We start from the raw sequence: 27,422 nt of genomic DNA on the forward strand, positions 1-27,422 counted from the left end.
ATGATAACACCTGGCTGGAGCCTCTCTGCACCAGTTCTGAGTCATACTGTGAGAATGACTGAAGGCGATGGTTCAAAGTAGATAATGCAAAAATAACCAGAGAAGACTTGACACAGTGATGACTTCCTCAGCTGGTCACGTAATTCCTAGCAGATTCCTCACAAATTACTTAATAGTTTTAAAAATCTTAAAACAAATTGCATGAACTCTATGGTGTTCAAGAAGCTGTAGTGTCAAAACTTTACAAAACAACATTATGCATTATAAAACAGATACATAGGTAGGAAACACAGTACAATCATACATGCAGTGACTGAAGGATATAGAGATATACAGTGCCTTGCAAAAGTATTCAGACCCCTGACCAATTCTCTCATATTACTGAATTACAAATGGTACATTGAAATTTCGTTCTGTTCGATATTTTATTTTAAAACACTGAAACTCAAAATCAATTATTGTAAGGTGACATTGGTTCTATGTTGGGAAATATTTTTAAGAAAAATAAAAAACTGAAATATCTTGCTTGCATAAGTATTCAATCCCCACACATTAATATTCGGTAGAGCCACCTTTTGCTGCAATAACAGCTTTAAGTCTTTTGGGGTAAGTATGTACCAGCTTTGCACACAGTGTCGGAGTGATTTTGGCCCATTCTTCTTGGCAGATTTGCTCCAGGTTGTTCAGGTTGGTTGGACGACGCTTGTGGACCGCAATTTTCAAATAGTACCACAGATTCTCAATGGGATTGAGATCAGGACTTTGACTTGGCCACTGTAGGACATTCACCTTTTTGTTCTTGAGCCACTCCAATGTTGCTTTGGCCTTGTGCTTGGGATCATTGTCCTGCTGAAAGGTGAATTTCCTCCCAAGCTTCAGTTTTTTAGCAGACTGAAGCAGATTCTCTTGCAGTATTTTCCTGTATTTTGCTCCATCCATTCTTCCTTCAATTGTAACAAGATGCCCAGTCCCTGCTGTTGAGAAGCATCCCCACAGCATGATGCTGCCACCACCATACTTCACTGTAGGGATGGTGTGTCTTGAGGCATGGGCAGTGTTAGGTTTGCGCCACACATAGCGCTTTGAGTTTTGGCCAAAAAGCTCTAACTTGGTCTCATCTGACCACAAAACCTTTTCCCACATCGCAGCTGGGTCACTCTCATGCTTTCTGGCAAACTCCAGACCTGCTTTCATGTGGTACTTTTTGAGTAACAGCTTCTTTCTTGCCACCCTCCCATACAGGCCAGTGTTATGCAGAGCTCTTGATATGGTTGACTGGTGCACCATTACTCCACTCCCAGCCACTGAACTCTGTAGCTCCTTCAAAGTGATTGTTGGCCTCTCTGTGGCTTCTCTCACAAGTCTCCTTCTTGTTTGAGCGCTGAGTTTTGAGGGGCGGCCTTTTCTTGGCAGTGCCTGGGTGGTGTGATGCAGCTTCCACTTCCTGATTATTGATCCAACTGTGCTCACTGGGATATCCAAACACTTGGATATTATTTTGTACCCTTTCCTTAATCTATGCATTTGTATGACTTTATCTCTAACTTCTTTAGTATGCTCTTTGGTCTTCATTTTCCTTCAGATTCAGAGCCTTACCAATGATCCTTCAACAGTGGGTTTTTTACCCAGAAAATGTGACAGCAACTTTAATGGTTCAAAGGTGGAAGCCAATGGTAAGGTAATTGCATCCTCGTTAGGGCAATTTCTTTCATCGGTGCAAACTGGGAGCTTCCACAGCACAGGGGTTGAATACTTATGCAAGCAAGATATTTCAGTTTTTTATTTTTCTTAAAAATATTTCCCAACATAAAACCAATGTCACCTTACAATAACTGATTCTGAGTTTCAGTGTTTAAAAATAAAATATCAAACAGAATGAAATTTCAATGCACCATTTGTAATTCAGTAATATGAGAGAATTGGTCAGGGGTCTGAATACTTTTGCAAGGCACTGTGTGTGTGTGTGTGTGTGTGTGTGTGTGTGTGTTGTGTGTGTGTGTGTGTTTATTGATGTAAATAGAAACTACTGAAATGTCTGAACTGAACTAAACGCACAGGAAATAACGAGATGGCATTATCAGTATATACAGAATCAATGTTAAAAACAAACAAAGATCCATTACACAAGACAGCAGGGATCAGTGATAATGTTGCTATTGCTTCAGAGAGGTAAGAACATATATGTTTGGTATTCTATTAAAAGGGTCCACAATCCCAACCTCAATTAACAAAAAATGCATTGTAAAAGAGTATGCCATTTAGCAAAAAAGCCTTGAGTATCAAACTGTGCATCCGCTCACTATGCAGAAAAACAAAGGAAATAGACACTTTAAAACATTTATGTAGTAAAACTGAAAGAAACTTCTTTGGCAAATGTTTAGACTAGAACCAGAAGTTTTTCTCAATGTCACATTCTTATACCACAGGGCTTGGGGGTGAAGTGTGAAAATCTCCCAATGGTCCAGTTAGAAGAAACAAGCATGTGCTCCCTTATAAAAGTTTATCACAGCATTTTTGCAGTTTTCCTGTGGTTATACTAGGATTATGCATTGACAATGTACCCTAGTACAGGTTTGCCATATTTATTAATATCCTTCACCATACCTCGCTGTTCTTTACAATGCTTACCTATCAGGGATGCAAATTGTTTTGAAAATTGGTGCAAAACTGTTTTGGAAGTTTAGCACCAGAGAGCCAACTTTTTACCCCACTACTCAGATCCCCCTTCACCACTAATTATCTTCCCTGCATAGAAAATCACCTTAAATTATTTTCAATGAGCAATACATCCCACAAATGCCCCAAATATCAATTTACTTCCAATGCAGTCTTCATTTTACCCCCAGAATGCATTTCTGCAATGGTGACTGCCAAAACTAGTGGCGACTTCAATAAAGAAATCTTATTCTGACAATTTTATTTAGGCCCAAGCAGTGCTGGTATAGTACACCTTGCTATATGGCAGGCCATTTATACCGTGGAGCAGGTTATAAGGCTGGAAGGACAGGGTCCCATTTGCCCCACACTAGCCCTTGTGTTGTAATTGTAACCCAAATTGCACAGCCTCTTACCTCTGGCTCCTGGCTAGCGTTATACAGATGGAGCCCGTTATTGGGGCCCACTGTACACTCATATGCTCACCTAGACAATCCTGATTTGTGGACTCTAATATTCCTTTTCACGCTCTCTAAATATTGGATCTCAATATGAATGCAGAATGAAGGTGTTCTTCTCCGTGCTGTTCCAGGGGTTTAGCACTGAGCTGAGATCACTTGCCATCTGCAGCTCCTTCCCTCCCGTCCTTGGGACAAGGTCGTCGTGGACCAGATAATAAAACACTGTCCACCAATGGCAATTCCCTCTGTCTCCTTTAAAAACACTGCTCCCTCAGACTCAGTCTGCCAGCTCAAAAACTAGCAAATCATCTGCCAACTTCAAATATATGCCTCACATCTTTCCTTTAGCCATGTAGCCAATATCTTAGGTTTATACCTTTCCAAAGAAACAGCATTTATAAAGCCTGCAGAGCACAAATAGTGGAATTCTGTATTTACAGTTATAACCAAGGCATTCAAATACTTTCTATTTTCTTAGTAGAAATATTAGCACTGTGTTTGGGTATTATTATTATTATTTTTTAAATAGTTAAATGCAATACAACATAATAAAGCTTTTGCAGCTTCCTGGTTAATCTCCTGTATTGTAATATACCTCCAATGATCTAGCTGCATTGAGTCCATGTGACCTACAGCAAAGAAGTGTGTTCAGAAACCACGCTACACTAAACTATGTGACTGCAAGCAAACAAGCCATCTAAGTACATCTCAGTTGCTATTTATACCAAAACTAGTACTTCACAAGCGAGAATGAATCAATCACAATTGAGTAATCACAGAGTAATTGTTATGTATCCCCCAGAACACCTTGCAGCCTCGCTGTTACATTCATGTCCTTCTGGCTGCCTATAGTGGCCCTACACCCTGTTGACAGGCAGTGTTATGGCATGCAATTATGGATCAAAGCACACACACACACACACCTGTCATGTGCAGAAGCAAAGCTGCTGTTACTCCCGTGTCAGCCAGGGTCAGTTTATACAACATTTAACAACAGAAAACACCACACAGTTTTATACAAGACGTGTTGTCAAATACAGCTGCTTTTTATTAGGGCATTAAGGCATTCTTTTTATTTTTTGCAGGTTTGTCCTGTTGCCTAGTATAGTCAAAAAACAAAAACAGTTGAAATGTCATTTCATCTACTGACTATATTTCACTCTTCTATTGAAGCTGGGTGCCACTATTGTGTTTAAAACCTTGGTGATTTACTATAACATAATGCTTACTGCATCTGTCTGTTCCCAGCTACTCTAATCAGAAACCAGGCAGTGTGTGCTTTCTAGTTTGTTTACATTACCTAAGGGTTGCTGCAGATTGTACACAAACTGCCTTCAACAACTGAAGTTGAAGTCCAATTATCCTGCCATAACACTGTCAAGTAACCCTCTTTGTAGCCAGTATCAGGACCCTATCTGAGCCTTCTCTCTGTGCTGTGCAGATGGTGGATTCCTTGTTCCTGCAGCACATGAAGTTGTGTGGTGGCAGGAAATGAAGTCCAAGTGAAAAGAAAACAAACTGATTACAGATCTATAGAAAAATGATCAAGGCTTGTAGGAATGTTTTGCAAATGAGATGTAAGGAATTTTTTTTGAAGGCTAGATTATCCCTGTTTAATTGCAGGGAGGAGCCTGGAAATCTCAAGGCTCCAACAAAGGAATCCTGAGCAGCTCCATGTGACTGACGAGGTATTAGCCCAGGGTCAGGAAGCAAGACCCTCCACACCCCCCTCCCCCACATCAGCTTTACCATAATACTGCCAAGAACTTCCCTCTCTCTCAAGCCAAGCAGGTTAAAAAAATCAGCGCACATAAATAATTGCCAGATGCACAATACGTCAATACAGTGACAGTGCAATTGTTTTTTTTAGGAATTAAAGTTACATACTTAGCTTTACTGAGAGGGACTAGTGGCAGGAACACATTAGCCTATTTACCAGCACGTAACATTTATAAACCTTTCAGTTTCACAAGTCAAGTGTCAATACCTAATCGATCAACATAAACCCAGGTTTATTGACATGATAGACTCAAGGCTCCCCTCGCAGCAAAGGTAGTCCTGACATTCTAAAAACAGCCACCATCCTTGAAGCCTTTATTTTACATAAACTAACAGTGAACTGTTTAGAAAACAGACAGGGAATAGCGGAGACGGTTGCCACCAGCATTTCAAAACACCCACAACAATACTGACCAAGCAACAGTCCATCCCTCAGATAGAATACCACTGAGCACAGTAACTCACCAATCAGGACAAGACAAACAAATTGCACACAACTCAGCACAGCTGTCTGTCTCTGCTGGAGAGAGGCCCAGGACTGAACAGCAGTCAGGGGGTGTTCAGGTGAACATTCCCTCAGCTTTCATGAGCATTAAAATTCATAAGTGAAAGAGTACAGTGCTTAGGGCATAGAATAGTACCGTAATTCCACTTTAATGCGACCTCTCAGCCTGCCAATGTAGATATCTTTATCCATGTCGTCGCGCTCCCACTCTTTGTATGTTAGGACTAAGACACAGAGTGGGGTCTTGTATAAAGCAAGCTCAGAGGCAGTCCTGGAGTTCACATTAATATATTTCAGGACATGTTGAGACAAAAGAACTCTACAAAAGCCCCTAGCTATTCTTGACTGAAGTTACTAGAAGAATAATTAAGATAATAATCAGTTTTATGAAAAGTTAGTTGTTTATATTCTCCCGTTTTTGTTACCAGTACGACATGGAATTGTATGTTCATAATTTAATTATTTATGCACAAGACAGCACTCAACACATTTAGAAGTGTAGTTGCTACAGATTCTGGTTCTAATTGGGACATGACTAATCAACTTCAACCAGCAACCCCGCTAGCTGATTTTAAGAGACATCCCTCTTTCATCCGGTAACCAACCATCCAGACAAACACTCACACAATGACAGCGATTTCACAAAGATAGCAAACTACTATTATCCTGCAATGTTGCGACTATAGCATTTAGACAGGACTTCACAAAAGGGTACACCCCAAGAGCAAAGGTTACAGGGGACTAAACCTTTAACATCAACCCCAAAATATTACCTAAAGAGTAGAAACAAAAACATGTCAGACAAGATGTCCGAGTCACTGAGTGATACAGATATGAGGGTTCATGGTGGGATGGAGCAGGTGTCCCTCATGCTACATTTAAACAAATTAAACTGTCAATGTCTTTGGTGACGAAGTAGCAAGCACAGAAGACTGGACCATGGAAGCCTGTACCGTAGCAAACAGCAAGGAATGAGATTTTAGTGCAAAAACTGATCAGCAGATACTCAGACCCCACTGCAATTATGTGCTGTTCAACACAGCTTTATACAACAGCTAGAGTTCATTTTATTACTCATACTTAAAAGTACAATTCGGCTCACTCAAGCTTAAGAAAATACTGTTTAATCACCACCCTTCCAGTATTAAATGGACACAATTTAGATTCTTATGTAAATATTCATACTAACTTATAGAACTGATCCCGCATTTGTTCTGCTATAGTTGTTACCACAGTTCAATGAAGGAGTTGAAATACACGAGCACTGCTTATGAAAACCCTATATAGATCAGAGTTGAGGGGGATTTCAGATGTGAAGGTAAGGGGTGGGTTTGCAGTGTTCAGAATGCAAACGGTAAACCCACCCCAGCTTGCTAATAGAACCAGCACTGTGATATCCATACAGGAAACCAATTCCATTGATTTCTATAAACGGCAGACAGGTTTACAACCAGGCACGATCATCGAGAAGAACTCTGAATGGTTGTTTTTTTACCTTCACTATTTGCAGTTCACTATTTCACACAGATTTCTTGGGATTCAGGATGGATTTTGACAAAGACGAGTCATCTAATATTCAGCTTTAAACAGTTTCACAACATAAGCAGCTAATTATGGGATGTAGCGTCTAATTACGAGGTACACAGATACACGCACACACCCAGAGCAATATCATAAGCACTGTCTGTTCTGTCTCAGTTCCTGTGTGAATATTTGTGGTACTGGGAAGCATAATTACACAATACAGAGTGAGTTTAACAAACGGGCTTACTGTGTCTGTGTCATGTGATGGAGGTGTAGCTGCAGGGTCATTGAGCTTACATTGAAGACAGTGAAAAAGACAAATTGTTTGTTGTTGGATGCATGTTTACTATTACTTAAATTTGCACTGCTGAGTGATTTATAGCTAGGGATGAGTTTGTATCGGAAATCCAGGTTTCAGCAGTGCTATCAGTCCATCACTTCTGTGCTAAAAGTTATTTTCACACACTTAATCATGCAGTATCTGTTACTTATATCATGGGTAGCCATTAAACGTTTAAATGACCACTTTCTGTTACTGTGAAGCAATGCATATCATAGCACTAAGATTTAAAGGACATACAGCTAATTCCAGTAAATGGTATTACCATAATTGTGTACCTTTATATAAAAGACAATGTGGCAAACGTGTATTTGAAATGTACTGATCACTCTCCCCAGATATTTCTGGGTCCTGCCCCCTCTTGCATGAGGAAACAGTGAGACCTATGAATTGATTATTCAATACAATTCACTGGGATTACTCTCTTCTGGACTTTAATAATCTCCACTTATATGACGTATTGATTCCTTTTTTTTTTTTTTTCAAAATTGTGTTTTTCAAATAAACTACTAAATCAATACCCCAAAATTTAACGCATGTCCCCTGGTGTAATGTCTACGTTTGTGGTTCAGATAATTGAAGTGCATGTAATTGTGGGAGAGGAGGGAGGGGGGGCTGATGCTCTCCAATGACAGTCCTGGTAATCTGAGGACCTTGTCAATGCGTTTCCCCTGATTTGACACTTTGTTTTAATTAAGCACAGCTGTGGTCACTCTTGCTTTTTTGCTTTTTCTTGGTATCATAACAACAAAAATCATAGAGTTCCAGGAGCCAGCCTAAAGATCTATTCAAACCAAATGCAGTGCTGGGCTGACCTCTGCAATACGACAGCTGACCTGTCCAAGTACTGACAGGGACGTCAAGCTGCCCGTTTCATTCAAGATGCTGCTGGAAAAAAGAAAACCAAATAATGCACATTTCTGCCTTCTTTTAAATTACATGCAACATGTGTTCGGGGTTTTATGGATACAGTAATAGTTCTTTGTCTTCAAATGATTGATCAATTAATCACACTATTAAACCATATCTTATATTTGTGAGTAACAGAATCTGCCCCAGTTAAATTAAATATAACAAACAAAATACATAAGCACTTTCATTAAAACATCTTAAGATCAGTTTTAAAGTTATGAATGTGTTTACTGAACCTGGTTGACATGACAATCTAGACTGTACAGTGTTGTTAGCAATTATTATACCACATGAAAACAGTAGTTCAATTATTTGAGCATTAGCCTAGCTTTTGGATGGAAATTACTTGAGTATTAGCAGCGTCTCCTTTAAAAATTGAAAGCGGAAACTCATACACCTGAACTTGATACCATACTGCTTAAAAATACATCTTAAAATATTCCACAACAGTCTTATTGTGTCTGTACAATTCCTGCCAAAGGTCTGAGAATCAGGGATCAAGTTGCCTTCTTGATTAATTGAAGGTGCAGCCCAGCACCACAAAGAAACATTTTCAGAGGCCAAATTCAAAGCCTATCACTCCAAAATAAAAATGATTCATTTCAGAAATAACACCCTCTCAATTAAAATAAAAAAATAAACAAACTCCCCTGTCATTTAAATTCAATACCTAGTTTGTTAACTTAAAAACCATTGAAGACAACCTTGTTGTCTTGAGACGCTAGAAAAACATTAAAAAACAAAATAAGAAAAATCTGGTACTATCCCTTGGGCCATATTTACAAAGTATTTATTCCAGTCTTTAATTAACTCCCATTTTTATTAACCTACTGGCTTTACAAAACTCATACAAAACATCAAAAGTAATAGAACTGGAGGTATCTTAAACACTTTCAAGTTGTCTGATTCTCAGTTTGCTACATTACTGGATTTTCAGATAATTAAAGACTGGAGTAAACACTTGGAAAATAAGGCCCTTTCAGAACTTTTTGCCCTCAACAGTCAGAAATCAATTTCCTTCTTTTTGTAAAGCACTCCACAGAAGTTGGTCACCACACTCCAGGTTGTACCGTACTGAAGCATATTTAAAGTGGGCAGGAGGAGAAGGAGAGGGGTTGGGGGTCGATGTACTTGTCCAGTCAGCTCTATCCAGACAGAGTTGCTTACATATCTTTCCCACTCTGTCTCTCCTCCAGTAAGGTGCAGTACTCTGGTCAGGCTGCATTGTGCTGCAACACTTCCTAACCTGCTTTTTGGTTTCCAGTTCAGAGCTGTTGTTGCAGTGCTGAATTGTTAATAAATCTGGCGAGGGTTTTCCAGGGTTTCGGTTGGCTCAGAGCTAGTGAGCACGGACCACATGCAGCCGCCCAACTGGTCGATGACTGAGGCTTCCCCTCCCACCTAAAAACCTGCTCGAGAAATGCCAATTGCAACTTCAGAGCCCGCTAATAAAATACCTGCTGTCAAATAGTTTGCTCAGTTTTGTGTCATGTTAAATATCCCCTGCTTTGTGGTACCTTTTCATTAGACTAATGCAGGAGCGCTCTCTCTCTTTCTCTCTCTCTCTCTCTCTCTCTCTCTCATTAGCACATGTATCTGTTTGTGCACCCATTGACACGTGACATGTTTCAGAAAGTCCTCAGCAAGGTTACCTTTGGAATCGAGCAAGCCTTAGCAAGATGGATGTTCAGCTGATTCGGGTGTGCAACGAACAGTGCCACGGCAAGATGAACAAGCTTCAACTGAGGAAACAACAGAAGCAGCCCTATGAGAATGTGTGCCAAACTCTACCCTCACAGCTCCTTAACAGACTTGCCTTCGAGTCCTTCCTTATCCACTGAAGCACAGTTCAGGGTTTGTGTGATCGTCATAGCAATGGAGGTTTGTTTTGGTCAGTGGGAAGGAGGGAGGAGGGGCAGCTGCAGGCAATGATCCCCTCTCAAACTCCTCAGAAACCTAAGAGTAATTCCACAGCTTCACACCAATTAGCAGCAGTTCTCCCTGCCCCGGCCTGTCCCTCATCCTTCTACTGTTAATGCAGCCTGGTGCCACTCTTCCTTTAGCAGTCTGCAGCCAGGGATGCAGGAAGAGGCCTGTCTGTCTGCATGTCTGCTTGTCTCTGTCTCTCTCTCTCTCTGTCTGTCTCTCTTCCTCCTCAAATCCGCAGTGACTTGTTAAATCACCCTCTTGCAGAATATCACTTGATTCTTCCATTTTTTTCATGTTATTTTATTTTTAAACAAGATGGTTGATTTGGACCCTTTAGAAAAACAGACCAAATTTACTGACAAGTAAACTTGGCTAACAGCTGCATCCGAGGACTCCGACTGTGTCAGGCTGTTTTTACCCCCAACAAACAAACACTGAAAAATGGCCATCCTTATTCTAATGTAGCGCAAATACATTAGTGCTGAAACAAAACTAACTCTAAAAATAAGTTTACTGTGGGGCACAAATAATGTGCAGTTTATATTGCCAGTACTGTGAATTCACTGTGCTTTATTGTTAATCAGGTTGGGTTTTTTTTTGTTTTTTTTTACAAAGCTTTACCATGCTGTCCCTAAACTTTACTGCACTTTGCTTTCACTTGATACCACAGTACATTTGAATTGATGGATCTAAATAGGCCCCTGGCACTGCTGATATGGTGAATCTCCAATTTTGTTACCACAGCAGCATGTAAACAGGAGGGAGGGTGTGTGTGTGTGTGTGTGTGTGTGTGTGTGTGTGTGTGTGTGTGTGTGTGTGTGTGTGTGTGTGTGTGTGTGTGTGTGCGTGCTTAGGCCTGGCCAAAGCTTTAACAGGAAGGAGAGCTTTAGGTGGCCTGTTTCTTCAAGAAAATACTGGCTGGATTCTGTGGCTACAGTTTTATTGGGCCCACCTCCCCCCCTCCCTTTCCTCTGCAAATAAAAGAAAAGGGAGCTAAACTGAGAAGCTGACCATGCCTTCTTCCCTCACTCAGACAGGCAGACAGGCAGTCAGGCCTGGCCTCCATGGTGCCCCTCACCCACAACTTCAACTCCAACAGCTTGGAGGGACAGCACTCGCATATCACATTCACTGTGTTTCACAACAGCTTCTAATTACACATAACGAGAGGCTTGTGCAAAAAAAAAAAAAAAAAAAAAAAAAGTAATTTTAAAACAACTGCTCCGCCAGTCACAAGGACAGCTCTGTAAATAAGCAATTCAGTGCAGGTTTAACGGGGCAAACTCTACACTGTGTGGGTGGGAGAGGAAGTGTAACCTTTTCATTGCCACACTAATGCCTGCCCCTTTAAGATGCCGTTTTCTGCCGCTGAAACGGAAGAAACGGCAGAAACCAATTCTAATAATGTACGGTATTCCACCAAAAGCACAGGCTGGCAGCAGCTGAACATGCTGCGAGTGCCGGCTGGCTCATCCATTCAACATGGAAAAACAGAGAGCTGAGGCACGTGATTACTCCACTGAAGTAGGCACTCTCTTCCCTCTCCCTCTCTCTAGCTGTGGGTTTAAAGCTCCAGTAACAGGCGCTATGAGACCAAAAGGAAAATTAACTCTTTTTCAGCTTTAAAAAAGCGACAGACTGGAAAATTGCAAACGTAATACCGATCCACAAAAAGGGAAACAAAACTGAACCAGGTAACTACAGACCAGTAAGCCTGACTTCTATTATATGCAAACTTATGGAAACTATAATAAGATCCAAAATGGAAAATTACCTATAGGGTAACAGGGTCCTGGGAGACAGTCAACATGGTTTTAGGAAAGGGAGATTGTGCCTAACTAACTTGCTTGATTTTTTTGAGGATGCAACATCGATAATGGATAATTGCAAAGCATATGACATGGTTTATTTAGATTTCCAGAAAGCTTTTGACAAAGTCCCGCACAAAAGATTAATTCTCAAACTGAACGCAGTTGGGATTCAAGGAAACACATGTACATGGATTAGGGAGTGGTTAACATGTAGAAAACAGAAAGTACTGATTAGAGGAAAAACCTCAGAATGGAGTGTGGTAACCAGTGGTGTACCACAGGGATCAGTATTAGGTCCTCTGCTATTGCTAATCTACATTAATGATTTAGATTCTGGTATAGTAAGCAAACTTGTTAAATTTGCAGATGACACAAAAGTAGGAGGAGTGGCAAACACTGTTGCAGCAGCAAAGGTCATTCAAAATGATCTAGACAAGATTCAGAACTGGGCAGACACATGGCAAATGAGAAAAGTAATTGTAATTTAATAGAGAAAAGTGTAAGGTACTACACGCAGGAAATAAAAATGTACATTATAAATATCATATGGGAGATACTGAAATTGGAGAAGGAATCTATGAAAAAGACCTAGGAGTTTTTTTTTTTTTCAGAAATGTCTTCATCTAGACAATGTGGGGAAGCTATAAAAAAGGCTAACAGGATGCTCGGATACATTGTGAAAAGTGTTGAATTTAAATCAAGGGAAGTAATGTTAAAACCGTACAATGCACTAGTAAGACCTCATCTTGAATATTGTGTTCAGTTCTGGTCACCTCGCTATAAAAAAGATATTGCTGCTCTAGAAAGAGTGCAAAGAAGAGCGACCAGAATTATTCCGGGCTTAAAAGGCATGTCATATGCAGACAGGCTAAAAGAACTGAATCTGTTCAGTCTTGAACAAAGAAGACTACGTGGCGACCTAATTCAAGCATTCAAAATTCTAAAAGGTATTGACAGTTTCGACCCAAGGGACTTTTTCAGCCTGAAAAAAGAAACAAGGTCCAGGGGTCACAAATGGAAATTAGACAAAGGGGCATTCAGAACAGAAAATAGGAGGCACTTTTTTACACAGAGAATTGTGAGGGTCTGGAATCAACTCCTCAGTAATGTTGTTGAAGCTGACACCCTGGGATCCTTCAAGAAGCTGCTTGATGAGATTCTGGGATCAATAAGCTACTAACAACCAAACGAGCAAGATGGGCCGAATGGCCTCCTCTCGTTTGTAAACTTTCTTATGTTCTTATGTTCTTCATTCCCCTCTCAATGTTAGATTTAATTTAAGTCATATTCCTAAACTCTTAACATTAAACACTGCTGTGGCTATCATCGTGGTGGACAGACAGGATAGGACACATCCAGAGCCCTACTCATCCATGTTACCATAAATTACGTATAAGTAATCAAGCACAGCTCCAAAAACCAATTACACTTGCAGAACTGTCAATGTTCCAGTGTGCACAGATGTTATCCTGTGCACAAAACACATTGCCCAGTTCTAAGAATAAAGAAGAACCACTCTTTGTGTTCAACAGAGTGCAATCTTGTGGTTTATAATAACAGAATATGTTGTGTGTAGAGTGTCTCACTATTATTATTAACCTTCCTTAGTCTCCACTAAACAGCGTGTTGTTCATGTTACCCTACTAAGATCCCATTGTTCTTGATATCACCGAATAGACAACCGTTGCCTTTTCAATCCACACAAAAGATTTAGAAAGAGATTTTGCAGAAGTGCAGTATCCTTTTACCACCAATGCAGAAGGACATGGTGGGACAATTGTTTTCCTGCCATCGTGACTACCCAAATCTGGTTCTGCATTCAATGTAATACCAGCCACCACTGGAATAAAATGAACACACAGTGACATGGACTGGTGTCTGGGAGGGTAGTCCGCATCATGTGACCAGCTATAGAAGACCCCCAGACTGTCTGTTACAATATTCCAGCAGTTTGCTTGACCTTTGGACCGCCTTCAGTAGAATGCTGCTGTCAGCTCAGCTCTTCATTGACAAACGGGTTGTTGTTTTCCTTAACCTTTGTATTGTGTCACTGTCACCATGGACAACAGAACCAGCATTCTCTTTTTGGGAAATGATTTGTGATTTTTTGAGGTCAAGATCTCGTTCTTCAGAAAAAACCTGGTTTTAAGTTATGAGTTCAACTTAAAAAAAATCTAAAATAATAAATAAAATAAAACAACTCTACAAGTAAGGTAAACGTTAATTTTGTAAATTTTGTAAACAGTTTTTAGTGACTTCGTGTCGAAACATTTGACTAATTTAATAACCAAGTTCCCTTTTTGAAATTACTTGGGTATTATGATTGAGTGTCAATGGTTAAAGATGATACAGACGTAAGATTGTACACTTTTCCTGGTTTGCAGGTAATTTTATATTTAGAAAATGCAATTCACAAGACTACTCATCTGTTACATGTTAAGCTGTCACTTTTATTGCCACTTAATAGAGGCAATAAACTCCCAGCTTGCTTGTCATTTGTGATATTTAAAGAGACACAAGTTATTATTATTCTTAAAAAACCCAAAAGACTATGCATTAGGCCAATTTTTATTCCAAGACTCCTTCTGTTCACTAAACAGACCCAATTAAATCAATCAAATCATCTCCTTTGCAGTATGAAATTATAAATAGCTGGCACCTTCAAAAAGTACAGGAAACAAAAACATGGAAATATGACGTTCGAAATTCCAGAAACCTTTTATACTGCATATAGACAGTTAAAATCCACCATCTTTTCACAGCTTTTCTTTAACCCAAGAAAGACCAATTAAACGACAGCAGTAGACACATTCTACACATTAAGCACGTCTTCACAGGCCCGTTTATTGGTTGCTATGGTTACAGTAACTGGTAGAGCTGCCAGTCAAGGAAAGGCCTAGCCCCAAAACCAGCTCTTTGCACTTTGTGGCAATACCTGTTCCTGTTTAAGTCAAATGAATACGTCAACGGGAGCAGCAGCTCTGAACACTTATGCTCTGGTAATCCTAAGGAGTGCTTAAGCAGTATTTGCAGGCCTGTAGAAGGACTTGGTAAGAAGCTGGGGAAACTCTGTTTATTTACAGGCTTGCGGGCGACGAAAACAACCTTTGAGGGAACGGAGTGGTTTCTTATTCCCACACTCCTCCGAATACCTTGCTGGGCTGTACGAAAGGCAAGTCTGGATTTTGCTGCCAAAAAATGTATATTTACAGACAAACATTGCAAGGCCAGGGATAAAAAAAGGGGGGGCCTCTTAGTTTTAATCATTTTCATTCTGCTTTTTTTTTTTTTTTTTAAATAACAAATGTTAGTGCTTGTCCCCTCATAGCTCTACACTGCTAAAAGCAACTTAAGTTAAAAAAAAAGCCCCTACCATGTTTCATCACAATTGCATAAGCAGTTCACTAAATACAACGTATGTAAAATTGTAAGTGTGACACATATATAGCAGGGGGTACAAAATAAATGGGTGGCCTCTTATTGCCATTTGGTTTACGTCTTTTTTTTTTTTTTTAATGAAGCTGCAGTCTGGTGTTTGCATCACTGTAGCTTGCCAGATATTAGACATGTTTCCCTGGGCTAACATTGCTCTGTGTTCAGCAGGCGATAGTCATTAGGAATGAATACAAAGCATTTAACTACAAGCAGCATTATTTGTTTGAAACTTGCCCCAACTGTATTGTAAAGAGTAAAACCACAAAGAAAGCTGAATTAAATCACTCACTTTCAAGTTTAGACACCAGTAAAAAGCTACAAGGGCTTCTCATGATGGCTTTTTGACTGGAACAAAGTTCCCAATGTGTTAAAGTTTGACAAGAGTTAAATATGTTTAAACATTAAGCGTTTAGGAAATTAAAACAGAATGTAACATCATAGTTTTATGTATAATTCTATTTTTTTTTTTATATGGGAACCTAATGAAGGATTCAGTCATCATCATTATTGCGTTCTTAACATTTCTGTTTACAGCAACAGAAATGTTGGCTTCCAGTTTGTGTACATCTCATTTTTTTCAAGTTTCTCTCTCTCTCTGCACTCCCCAGCACCAAGACTCTACATGAAGAGCATTGAGTAGCACGAAAAAGAAACTACATCACCATGCTCTTGATCCACTGCACGTGCATGTAGAATGTCCTTACCAAGTTTCATCATAATTGGATAAACGGTACTTAACATGTAAGATTACCACTTATCTTGCGAGTGCCTTTCTCACAATAAGTAGTCCATAATTGCATCTGTGAAACCCCCGGGTCCTATTTTTGAAACACATTTTCTAATCAAACAATTTCAATAATATCAGTAAGGTTTACTGCAGGGCAGAGCAGTTCATTTCTTGCCCCCCATGTAGGTTCTTACTTTACTCTTTTTAGAGTAAAATGTTGTAGAACATGTGGCCTGCATTGGTGGGGTATAAGACACCTCCACAAAACTCCTGAGCAGGTCTGCTGCAGATTCAAAACAAGCTCTGGATCAGTTCAGAACGCATCAAACTCTATTGGAGACCAGCTGCATGGCCTTCAAGGCTGGTGCCCCCACTATCAGCCTTGAAGGGGACTGTGAGATAGCATAAAGGTCAAAGAGAGTTGTCTACAAGCAGGGCTCCCTGTTGTATCCCACCCTGTCAATGCTTCCCTCAGCTGAACCTCCACAGCACTGCTGAAGCGACTGGCAATACCAACAGAGGGGGTGTGCTCCTTTGCATTTTCAAAGCAGCGTCCGGTGACTCATGCTGTATAAACAGGAGACACAACCCCACAGCCAGGACAACATGAAATCCACCCCCTCCGGAACTGCACAAACCCGGTCGCCCAGATCTATTCACTTTACCTTTGGGAGCAGTTATTTATTCTTTTACAGTTATGTTTCTTACTTTTTGCTCATCATACAGTGGCACCAAACGTTATTGTGACGTTTTCAAATCTATAGCTTGATTCAGCACTGTGTTCGGATTCTCCAGGCTTCTCTCTATAGTAAATGTTACTGCCTCTTCCCTGCCTATATTGTTATTGGCTAGAACCTGTAGACTATTAAAAGCTGCTTCATAAATATCTATTCTATTGACTAAGTCTCTTTTTATACGTAGTGTTACTGCTTTAAGAGGCAAACAGCTTTATCAATATTGTTAACTCTAAAACAAACTATTAAAAAACAGGCTTTGTGAATATGTATATATATACTGTACTTTGTGGGGAAGTGTCAATCGTGAAAGCAGACCCGACATTGAGAGAGGACTGATATCTGCTCCTCGGTTTACACGTACTAAACAAATTATTGATGTTTCACATGAAAAAGTGATGGCTCTCTCTATTCAACTAGAGAATTGGGACAAAGTCAATAAAAGACTAAACACAACTGTCATTAACTGGCACCTGTGAAAAGGGCTTGAATGGGTTAGTCCTGTCCAGCGCAGACACTAGCTGACCTGGGAGCAGCGACCTAGCCTCAGACACCTACACTATGCAAACAAAGAGTCTAGCCGGGAAATAAGAGTTCCACCAGGCCCTTGCAGTGATGAGGCTCTGACCATCCTGCTAAGAACCAATGCTGTAACTGAAGCATGTGGAAATCACATTGATGGAAACATCCGAAGGAGGGAAAACAGACTGCGCTGTCTACAGGCCACAATGTGGAACAAATCATGCCTCATATCTTTTCTCCACCCTTGCTGTTTAATTCCAAAAAGTCATTCTATAATTTCCCTTTAAGAAGTATTGGGCCTTTCCAGAAAACTACTTTATTTCCCCTTTCTAAATGAGGATCAACCAGGACAGCTCAGATTGCTGAGCAACTTCCTTGCCGCAGTTCCAATGGAGCTAGAAAGCGCACACACACACACACACACACACACACACACACAAAGAACCTTTACTTGAATCTCCTCACAGCTGCACTGCCTATCACTAACACTCCCCCCCCTCCCCCCCCTCCCCCCGAGCCATGCTACTGAGCAACAGGGGATCGGGAGAGATCAGTCGAAAAAAGAAAGGGAAGAAGAAAAAAGAAAAAAAAAAACAGGCGGGAAGTCTAATTCTAAGGTCCAGTGGGAGTTCAGAGCACTCAAGTGAACCTGCTAGGTCAGATATTCAACCAGACTACTCAACCAGGAGAATACTAACCAGTGCAGAAATCACCTCGAACTGCAGTAAAGCAAAACAAAGATAATCCACTGAGGAGGGATATAGCCTGAAATGTTTGTCTGCTTGAGTTATTAATGGTTTCACCTGAGTGTTAGTTATCAACCTATACTGTTTCAAACACTCAATCACTCACACTCTGGCCTTCTCAGAGTAAGCCTGAACTCTGCTTTACCTGAAAGCAAGCTTGGTCAGCAGGCCAGTTTGTTTGCGTACCCCAGGAGTAGCTCATGCAGTAGGGACACATGCGTTTCTCTAGTGACATACAAACGCACACCCAAGCACCTTCATAATCAGTTCCGAGTAGATTGGGCAGGGGCCCGATTGCTGGCACGAGGGCATTTTAATTATATATCTATCAAGTAGACTGGGTGAAGGTCTAGCGTCTGTTTCTAACCCTGCATCTGCATATAAAATCACCAGATTTAAAACTCTAAATAACTAAAGAATGTCCAAACCAAGTTACATCCCAATTGGATAAGCAGAATTTGCTCGAATGAATGGCATGTAAATAAAGTAAAACATACGTCGTCATTAACCCCTTCCCTTGAGCAGCAAGGAGAGAAAGAACAGCTGTGGAACAGTCACAATTTGTCAGCATCTACTGGGACCACTCCCTGTCTCTGATCTGTCAGAGGTAATAACTGCCAGCTGGATTTGTATTTCCACATCGGCTTCTGTTAATGTCAGCAGCAGGAAAAAAAAAAAAAGCCGCAATGTTCCGACGATCTGTACTCCTGTACACACAAACAAACACAAGAGCAATTCCACAGCAGAGCTGGTCAATTAGCTAGGCAGAGAGAGAGCTGAAAAGGGGGGGGGGTGAGGACAGGCTTGGTGTGCTGGAGCTGGCACTCCCTGTGCATGCGTGCGTGTTTCTTAGACAGAGGCCCAGGTGGTCCCCCCGATCACGATACAAAACATCAGAGCAGATTAATCAAGCTCTTTACTCGGAATAACTGGAAACATTTCTTGCAACAGGAAAATATCTGTTAATATCCGTTTTACACAGTGGTGTAATGGTGAAAATTTGAAGAGATTCAGTTCATCATTAAAAGATGAGGAGTCACTTTATATAATAATTTGGTACGTTCCTTAGCTTTAACCCTTAGTATAGCCAGGATTTTATATTAAAATTAAGTAGGAGTGAGTAAATGCTGTACTCCTTAAATGAGAAATGGGTAAACTCAGTCACTGCACTACTATATATATATATATATATATATATATATATATATATATATATATATATATATATATATATATATATATATATATATATATATATATGTATAATGTGGATTGTGTTGTGGCTTCCTAAGAACGACTCAAATCAAATAGCAGCACGGATGGGAATCAAACTGTACACTGCACTGCTATTGCAGCAAAACAAATAAAACTGCAACAGGGTTAAGAGAGCATAGAGTAAGAAGCCGTCTCCTCACAGTTCTGTCTGTGTTTACAGGACAAACATTGGTTTCATTTTTTTTTTTTTTGTTATGGGGTGTTTTGTTTAACCTAAAAATCATAAGCCTTGATAATAATTAACCTAGCAAAATTGTAAAGCTTTAAGAAAAGTTCCCTGTAACTCTCAGCTCTGGTGCATTTGTTATTTAGAACGTGCTGTTTGTCACCCTACAAACCCTTTTTCCCCCCAGATTTCACTTTGTCACAGCAAGTGTAGAGACTAGAGCCCTAATGTTCAGCAACAAATCACCACAGTGGAAACAGAGGGATTGAGCAAAAAAGAGTGAGGCAGAAGAGTGAAAGGTGACACAGATTTACTGCCTGCGATGACTCAAGTGTGATTTTTTTTTCTCATATTACTAAACACAGTCATATTAGCAACAGTTTTCTGTAACTGTCTGCCATTCAGAAAAATAAGGCACAACAGGTTAATTCCGGTTTACTAGAAATATACTTCCACTCCCCACCCCACAGCAAACACTTTCCGAAATACCCAGATTCTGCTTCAGTCTCATAATATCAGTGATGATTACAATGATGAAGGCATACACTCTTTCCTTTCAGTGCTTCTGAATATAGCTCATAAAAAAGACACTTTGAGAGCCTCCCCTGACAGAGAGAGCACCCCTCAATCTTAACCTGAACACCCCCTTCCTGCCCCTCAGTCCTGGGCCTCTCTCAAGGCTGTGACAAACAGTGTTGTGTTTTTTGTTTTGGATTACACCAAATGAGGGGGGGTAGGTTGTGATAAGCAAACTACTTTCATGTGTGATCTGATTTGAACCCAGGCCTGCAAGTGTGACAAAACGACTTGTTAAAATGTGCCTTCTGTAATACTGAGCATACATACAGACCTGCATTTATAATGGTTCTCCTGGATTTTGTGCATATTCTGAAAAATTGGCAAGTTCTGCAAATGAGGGTTAAGGATAGTGCTTGTGAATTTGTCTGTAGTTGGGTACTGTTTTCTTAGAATGCATGATGGATTTGTTTCAGCTATGAATGAATCATCTGCAACAGCCTAGTGATGTTGTATGAAAGCAAAACAAAAAAAAAAAAGTCAAGTAGCTGTTGATGAAGGACTTGTGAAAGTACACCAAGAGTCTTCCCAGACTCACCCCTACAAAAGAGGGCCTGCAAGTTCAAACAAACTTTCCAAAAATGTCCACAAGAAAAAAAAAAGAAAAATCCACAAGACCACCCTACAGCTGTGCAGCAAAACTGTCAAGAAGCCAAACTGTAAACCCTGAATTTATGCCCCCCTTTGTACCCCTATAAAGCAGTGAATTCATTATCCCCTTCATTCACCTAATCAAAAGGCACTCAAAATTAGCAGGAGGGGGGTTGCTGTCTGCCTTCAAGCACTCCCGGCTCCCTCAAAGGCCCCAACGATGGCATTGAAACCGCCTCAGCCCCTTTGAAATCAAATATACCTTTCCTCTTCGGCACGTTAACCAAAGAGATCTACTTAGCGCTAGGGTTTTTTTTTTTTCTTTTAGCAGCGGCAATTACACATTCAGACAGTAGATGCTTAAATCTGTTTATTTGAGCCCTAATGTTCAGCAACAAATCACCACAGTGGAAACAGAGGGATTGAGCAAAAAAGAGTGAGGCAGAAGAGTGAAAGGTGACACAGATTTACTGCCTGCGATGACTCGAGAGAGAGAGAGAGAGAGAGAGAGAGGAGAATGAGAATGCTATATTATTAGTGTGAAACAGGGGAGACAGAAACTGAAATGCATGCTGAACACATAAGGGACACATGTCCTGTTAATATAGCAACTTAAAGAATGCAAATATGTAAGAAACAAAACTAGAGAAGTTGCTGCTCAATGTAGCTACCTGCCACAGCCTTACAGTATGTATATATATGTGTGTATGTGTATAAATAAACACACAGTATAGCTACTCAGCTGCTTGATTCATATTATATGGCCTTGTGTTCAATGCCCAGCCCCTATGAAGTTTTCTACCAGTGGAACCCTCTCTCCTAAGCTCTTCAGATTCGTTAAGTCGTCTATGAGAAGTGAAAACTTGGCCTCTCCCATTAGTTCTGCTGCATGTCATGTTCAGTCTTATCATTCACTGTTGCTGAAGTCCATTTTTGACATCACTATTTCATTTGTCTAGAAGACGATGCAGTGTTGGACCCCAGATTTTTCTTTGCCTTTCCCTTCTTCACATTGTTCAAATGCACTTTATCCTGGACTCTCCCGAGAGCGGTACTGCTTCTTTACACATTCTTTATTGTGTAATATTTTAAAAGTCAAGCAGGTAAACATTTCAGCTAGTGCCTTCATCAAACAGTGGCAAAGGTTTCACACTCAGTGTAGAAGATACTATTTCATTAATTGTAGGCTCTCCATACCATTGTAAAAGTTCAGCTGGCACAGTATTTTTGCAGTTTATGCATGGTTGCACGTGGTTTTTACGAAGCTTTACCATTCTTCAGTCAATTACTTACTATACTTTAGTATGCTGTTTTAAGTGTGCGCCAAAGTAGACATTAAGGGTATTCACCTAAATTGTTTATAACAAGTTCAATCAGTTTTGATTTCCTTTATGAAAAAGGTGCAAACTTTGCAGCAAAAGAAAATATCAGGCAATCAGCAAAATTGTGGCAGATGAAAAGGTGCATGAATTATTAAGATTTTTCTTCCGTTTCTAAAACTGTGTCCTCCCATTTCATCGGAAGTCTGCTAAAACAACAAAATAAAGCCAACTTTCCCTGGCCCAAAACAGCTGCACTCTCCCTTTCTCTGCCTGCCACATGGATCAAATTTCATGCCTTTTGTGTTCTCTCACCAACTGCCCCCCCCCTCACAAAGCTCACTTCTCCTGAAACACTGGGCCTCTCTCTCTCTCCTCACATACGCACAACATAAACCCAGCTCCATGGCCTTTAAAACACTATGAAGCAACCAAACTGCAGTATCTAACACACAACTCATTTCCTCTGCCATAGCCACTCACTCACACTTTGGGTGTGTTTCTTTTTTGTACATTCCTTTCTGTGTCACCTGAGTCCAAACCCATTCACTGTTCAAACTGTAGTTCAAAAACTTCTAGACGAGTTGGTAAACTCTTGTTAAGAATATATTCTTATCTGTCATTAGCATTACCTAATTCTGACAATAATATTGAAATTCATAAAGTAAATGGATTCTTGAAAGAGTAGGCAGATTTAAATTACATTATGTATTGCAAGCAAAACAATAGGAAACTTCACCCAAAACTTGATCTAGCCTGTGTTACACATATCTATAGCAGACAACTAGAACTGATGAACTCAAGTGAAAGTACCTTAACACTATCTTAACAAAAAAAGTACAAAAAAAAAAAAAAAAAAAATGGAACTCATTGCAATAAGCACCACTGAGAATGACTGCAAACATCAGAAAATAACAGGGGACCGTAACATTTTGAAGCAACCTACTCTAATGTATAGCAATTAAAGTTAGCTTTACTTGGAACATATAGAAATTGATTTAATAAAATGTGTAGGAAATGCCAGCATTTGTAGTGCCTCTGCATAAGGTTTTCCTTCGTTTGAAATGCTGTGCAAACAGATCTCAATCTGTCATATCAAACAGGTTGCTAAATGAATGAAAAAGCCTGACCGGAGAGACACCAACATTCTTGAAATGTGAATCAGAGAACAAATATTTAGACGACTTAAGAAAACAATTAGGTCTCTTTGAAGCTGGTGTGAGCAGACAAGTCATTGCTTGCTGCACCCGGGCTGGGTTCACATTTTACTATGCGCTGCGTAATGGCTTCTGGTTTGTAATTGCATAAGATTTTTAATTAAAATGGTCAGTCAGTAGGAATGGGCTAACTGGACAAATTTCCTCTCCCTCTCATAAAAGCTTTTAAAATTAGGAGACATCTGTGAGGCCATCATTTTAGCGCAGGCTTTGTGTCCGCTTGCTGTCAATGTTGTTTTGACAAATAAGACCTGAAATGATTATAGAGCTGTAAGTGCAGAAACATCACCATAGGGGGGTGGAGGGTGGGGATTCAAATCTAGGAAGTGCAAGATTGCAGAATTCCATCAAGCAGAACATCTTTGGAAGTGGCAACATTACAAAAAAAAATGACTTAACAAGGGATGGAAATAAGACTCCCATTGCATAGCAGTTCGAGCCATTACTGGTTTTACTATGAGTTTAATAAAGACTCATTTGGGCTTGTTAGCTATACCCTGGGGCTAATCAAGCTTGTGGTAAAACCTGGAGTAGATTAAACTACATTTGCAGAATGTTCAAAATCTTGTAACTAATTTATAGGCAAAGTTTCATAAAAATGAGTTGACCAGTTACTAAGTGTAGCCTTCATTGGGGCCAACAGAATACAAAGTGCATCATCATTAACTAGATTCATTAGACATAACTTCAAAATGCCCAAATCAGAATTCTAAGGGGAAACTATAAGAAACTGTAAGTCAAGCACGCAAACATTTTGGCTAGTTCTTTCTTCAGTGTACTGAAGAAAGCATGATCCAAAACGATTGTCTACTTGTAGTTTTACCTTACCAGTACAGTATGTACACAAATAATCTCCCGATATCTACAGAATCTGATAATTGCAATAACCTGTGCTACAGAATGTCCACATCATCTTTCTTCTCAATTGGGTCAACAGCATTTTATATGCATTTTAGTGTAACATATGTACGACTCCACTACTGTACTGTATATGTTGTAGGGAATAAGACAAGCAGGTTGCGAATGTCCACGTTCAATGAAAGCGTCAGCCTACCTGTCTGCTGTGTGGTTGTAAGAGTCCTCCAGGCTGCATGTTGTTCCTCTGCATGCGCTGCTGTAGCTGCTGCTGTAGCTGCTGCTGCGTGAGTTGGGAATGACTGGCTTGGGAGGGCAGCTGTGGCTGCTGCTGCAAATAGTGAGCCAACGGCAGCTGACCAGGTCCTCCAGGCATGGGCGCCATCTTCCCGGGAGAATCAGGGTCGAAATGGCTTAATGGCTTGGTGTTGTTAAAGGAGTAATGGTCTGGGTTCATGGTGTTCTTATTCATCATGCCAGGTTGGAGAGTGCTGGCATGTGGCGCTGCTTGTTGCTGCTGCTGCTGCTGAACCGACTGAGGCTGAGACATCATCATGTTCAGGTTGTTTGATTGGGTGGAAGTCATGGCCTTGTAAAGCTGCATGTTGCTGGCTGGGTTACTGGTGTTGGTCACCATGGGGTTTTGAGGGCTGAAGGTATGTTGCTGAATGGTGGGGCTGGAAAGCTTGTCAGGCCTGTAAGGCGGTGATGGCCTCGTGCTTGAGGAAGACAGGTTCGGGAGCATGCTGGCTTGAGGGCTCTGGATGCTGTTGCTGGGAAGGCTTGTGGCCGCCATGTTGGGCAACATGGGGTTCTGAGGGCTGAACGGGGGCTGGCCCAGAGCTGGACTAGCAAGCTTCTCAGGTCTATAAGGAGGCGAGGGCCCAGTGGAGGGTGGGTTATTGGAAGTCATGTTGGAGATCAGGGAATTCTGAGGGCTCTGAATATTGCTGGCCAGATTGTTTTGTGGGCTGAATGGCTGCTGGTGTGGGGAGGAACTGGGCAGTTTCTCTGTCCTGTAGGGTGGAGAAGGCCCCGAAGACTGCATAGGTGGCCAGTTGGATACCTGAGCTGCTTGTTGTTGTTGTTGGTGTTGCTGGTTCGTGGAGCTGTGCTTGCTGGCAGCCATCTGTTTCAACTGCTGGGCATGCGATACCTCATGCCAACTCGACAAGGCAGCAGAGAGCATGGGCGAGCGGGCTTGACTCTGGCTTTGATTCTGCCCGCTTGCAGACAAGGCCGATGGCACAGGTTTGGAGGAATGTGACAGGGTGTATGGGGTGCCAGCTGAAGGGGGACCAACTTGGGGCGAGCCCACAGAGGCCTGACTAAAACCCGGGGAAAACTCCTTGCTGGTCAGGTGGTTCTCCAAGTGCGAGGTGGTCTGAGGGGAACATTTGGGGGTGCCGTTTGCATCAGGGTGCATAAAACCTACGCTAACTGGTTCATCCAAAATCTCGTTGAGAGAGGGGTCCAGCTCGTTGAGAGAGGGGTCTGGGTTTTTGGTCAGTTCGTCTAGGAGCTCTTGCAGTTCTTGCTCAACCGACTGGGGGCCATTGGAGTCATAAGGAAGCATGCTGTTGTGTCTACCCCCCGGGCTCTGCTTGATCTCTGAGGAGAAAGGAGAGCCCATGCCATTGCCATTCATTTGTCCTAAATGACTGGCTACTGGCACACTTGATGCAAAGGGAGAGTTCTGCAGGTCAGGCCTTGATATGCTGTTGTTGGACCCTTGGCCCATCGCCAATGTAACATCTTCAAGGCAGAGTCTCTTGCTGTTCCCTGGGATCATACCATCTGAGATGCCATTAACTGCAGACGAGCTACCATCCACCAGCTTTCTCTTGATTGACCCTTGTAGCTGGAAGATAAACAAGAGGGATTTGCATTAAAACATGTAACTCAGAGATCAGAATACCATCAAAAGACATGCGTGCAAGAGGAAAGGCATCCGTGTGCTTTGTAAACAGCACCTGAATCATTTGAAATATGTATAGGAAAGAAATTATGATCTGGTGGGGGGGGGGTTGAAGAGCAACAAGAAAACATTGTTTTTTTGACAAAAGCCATAATCAAAGTTAACAAAGAGAACTGTAGAACACAGCAGTGTACCAGATTAAATGGAAACATTTAATCACACTAGTTTCAATCATTAATAAGAACACAGATTAAAACAATGCCCCCACAACGAACGACAGCATCACCTGAAACTGTTTGTTGTTTATTCTCTCATCTGAAAGAGTCGCACAACACTAGACTGGTGGTGGGAGTTACACTGAGACCAACAAACTCCATTCAAAATTGCCCGCTGTGCCACTAAACCCCTTTTGTGATACTTCAAAAGTAAAGATGAATCTGTAAAATGAAAACATTTCTTGGGGCCATTGGTGGAAGTCTTTGGAATTTGGTTTTCACCTTCCCCTTGTCAAGGTTGTCAGTAGGCAAGAGGAGCTAGGAAACAGACCTAGGTTACCAAGCGTTTCCTCCAAAACAAAACTCTAAAGCCCAAGATAACTCTAAAGTTAAACAGACTCAACAAAGTTATGCAAAGAGCCTGGCACTCTGCTATTGCAAGAACCAAACAGTTGAAATATTCCACATTCCACATTCCACAAACTATGCTGCTGAAAGAAGACTCTCTGCTACGCTCCCACAGTACAAACTTAATAGCACAAGTCATTTTATTCAAACTTTTCCAAATGACATTACGCTTCAGAGGAAATACAGGTCTTAGCAAACCTCATGTTTTATAATGGATGGCTTCACAGATAGAACAATCTTGGACTAGCTTACCTGAGGTAACAATAGGTAGACTAAAGTGCTAGTCAGGGTCGGGGAAACCAGACATTAACAATGTGAGTGAAACACTTAACCCCCAAAAGAAGCCTGGTAAGATCTGGAGCATTTTAAATGTCATAATCTTCCTTTTAACCTGGAGCTAACCCAGGCTTTCAAATTATTTATTTTTACTTCAACATCATTGGCTGTTTTAACCAAAAAGGTTGGACAGCTCGGATATGAATCAATAAATGAAAACTTCCTGGTAATCACTCTATGTGCTGAAGATCACATGGTCCAACTGCAGCCAGGTTACTGAAAATGTAACTCCAGAATGGAAGACTCCCATTGCGTAGCAGTTTAAGCCATTCCTGGTTTCACTAGGAGTTTAATAAAACATCTGAGCTTGTTAACTATACCCACTGTGACTAATCAAGCACATATTAAAACCTGGACCGGTGGAACTACTATGCAACAGGAGTCTTATTTGCCTCCCTGAAACTGCCCTTTACCTCTTTTTTTCCTTCCAATCACAGTAAAATGATCAGCTTCAAAATTACGATAC

At 40.9% G+C, this 27,422-nt stretch overlaps 1 protein-coding gene across 1 annotated transcript in view; it reads right to left on the minus strand.

Annotated features, from left to right (window-relative positions):
• Positions 1-27,422, minus strand: part of LOC121318661 (mastermind-like domain-containing protein 1) — an 88,715-nt gene that overhangs the window by 18,220 nt on the left and 43,073 nt on the right. Inside the window, exon 2 of the mRNA XM_041255577.1 lies at positions 24,279-25,940. Coding sequence (XP_041111511.1) covers positions 24,279-25,940 — 1,662 coding nt within the window. The remainder of the gene's footprint in view (positions 1-24,278; positions 25,941-27,422) is intronic.

This window comes from Polyodon spathula, chromosome 7 (assembly GCF_017654505.1).
Source record: "Polyodon spathula isolate WHYD16114869_AA chromosome 7, ASM1765450v1, whole genome shotgun sequence".
Lineage (NCBI taxonomy): Eukaryota > Metazoa > Chordata > Actinopteri > Acipenseriformes > Polyodontidae > Polyodon > Polyodon spathula.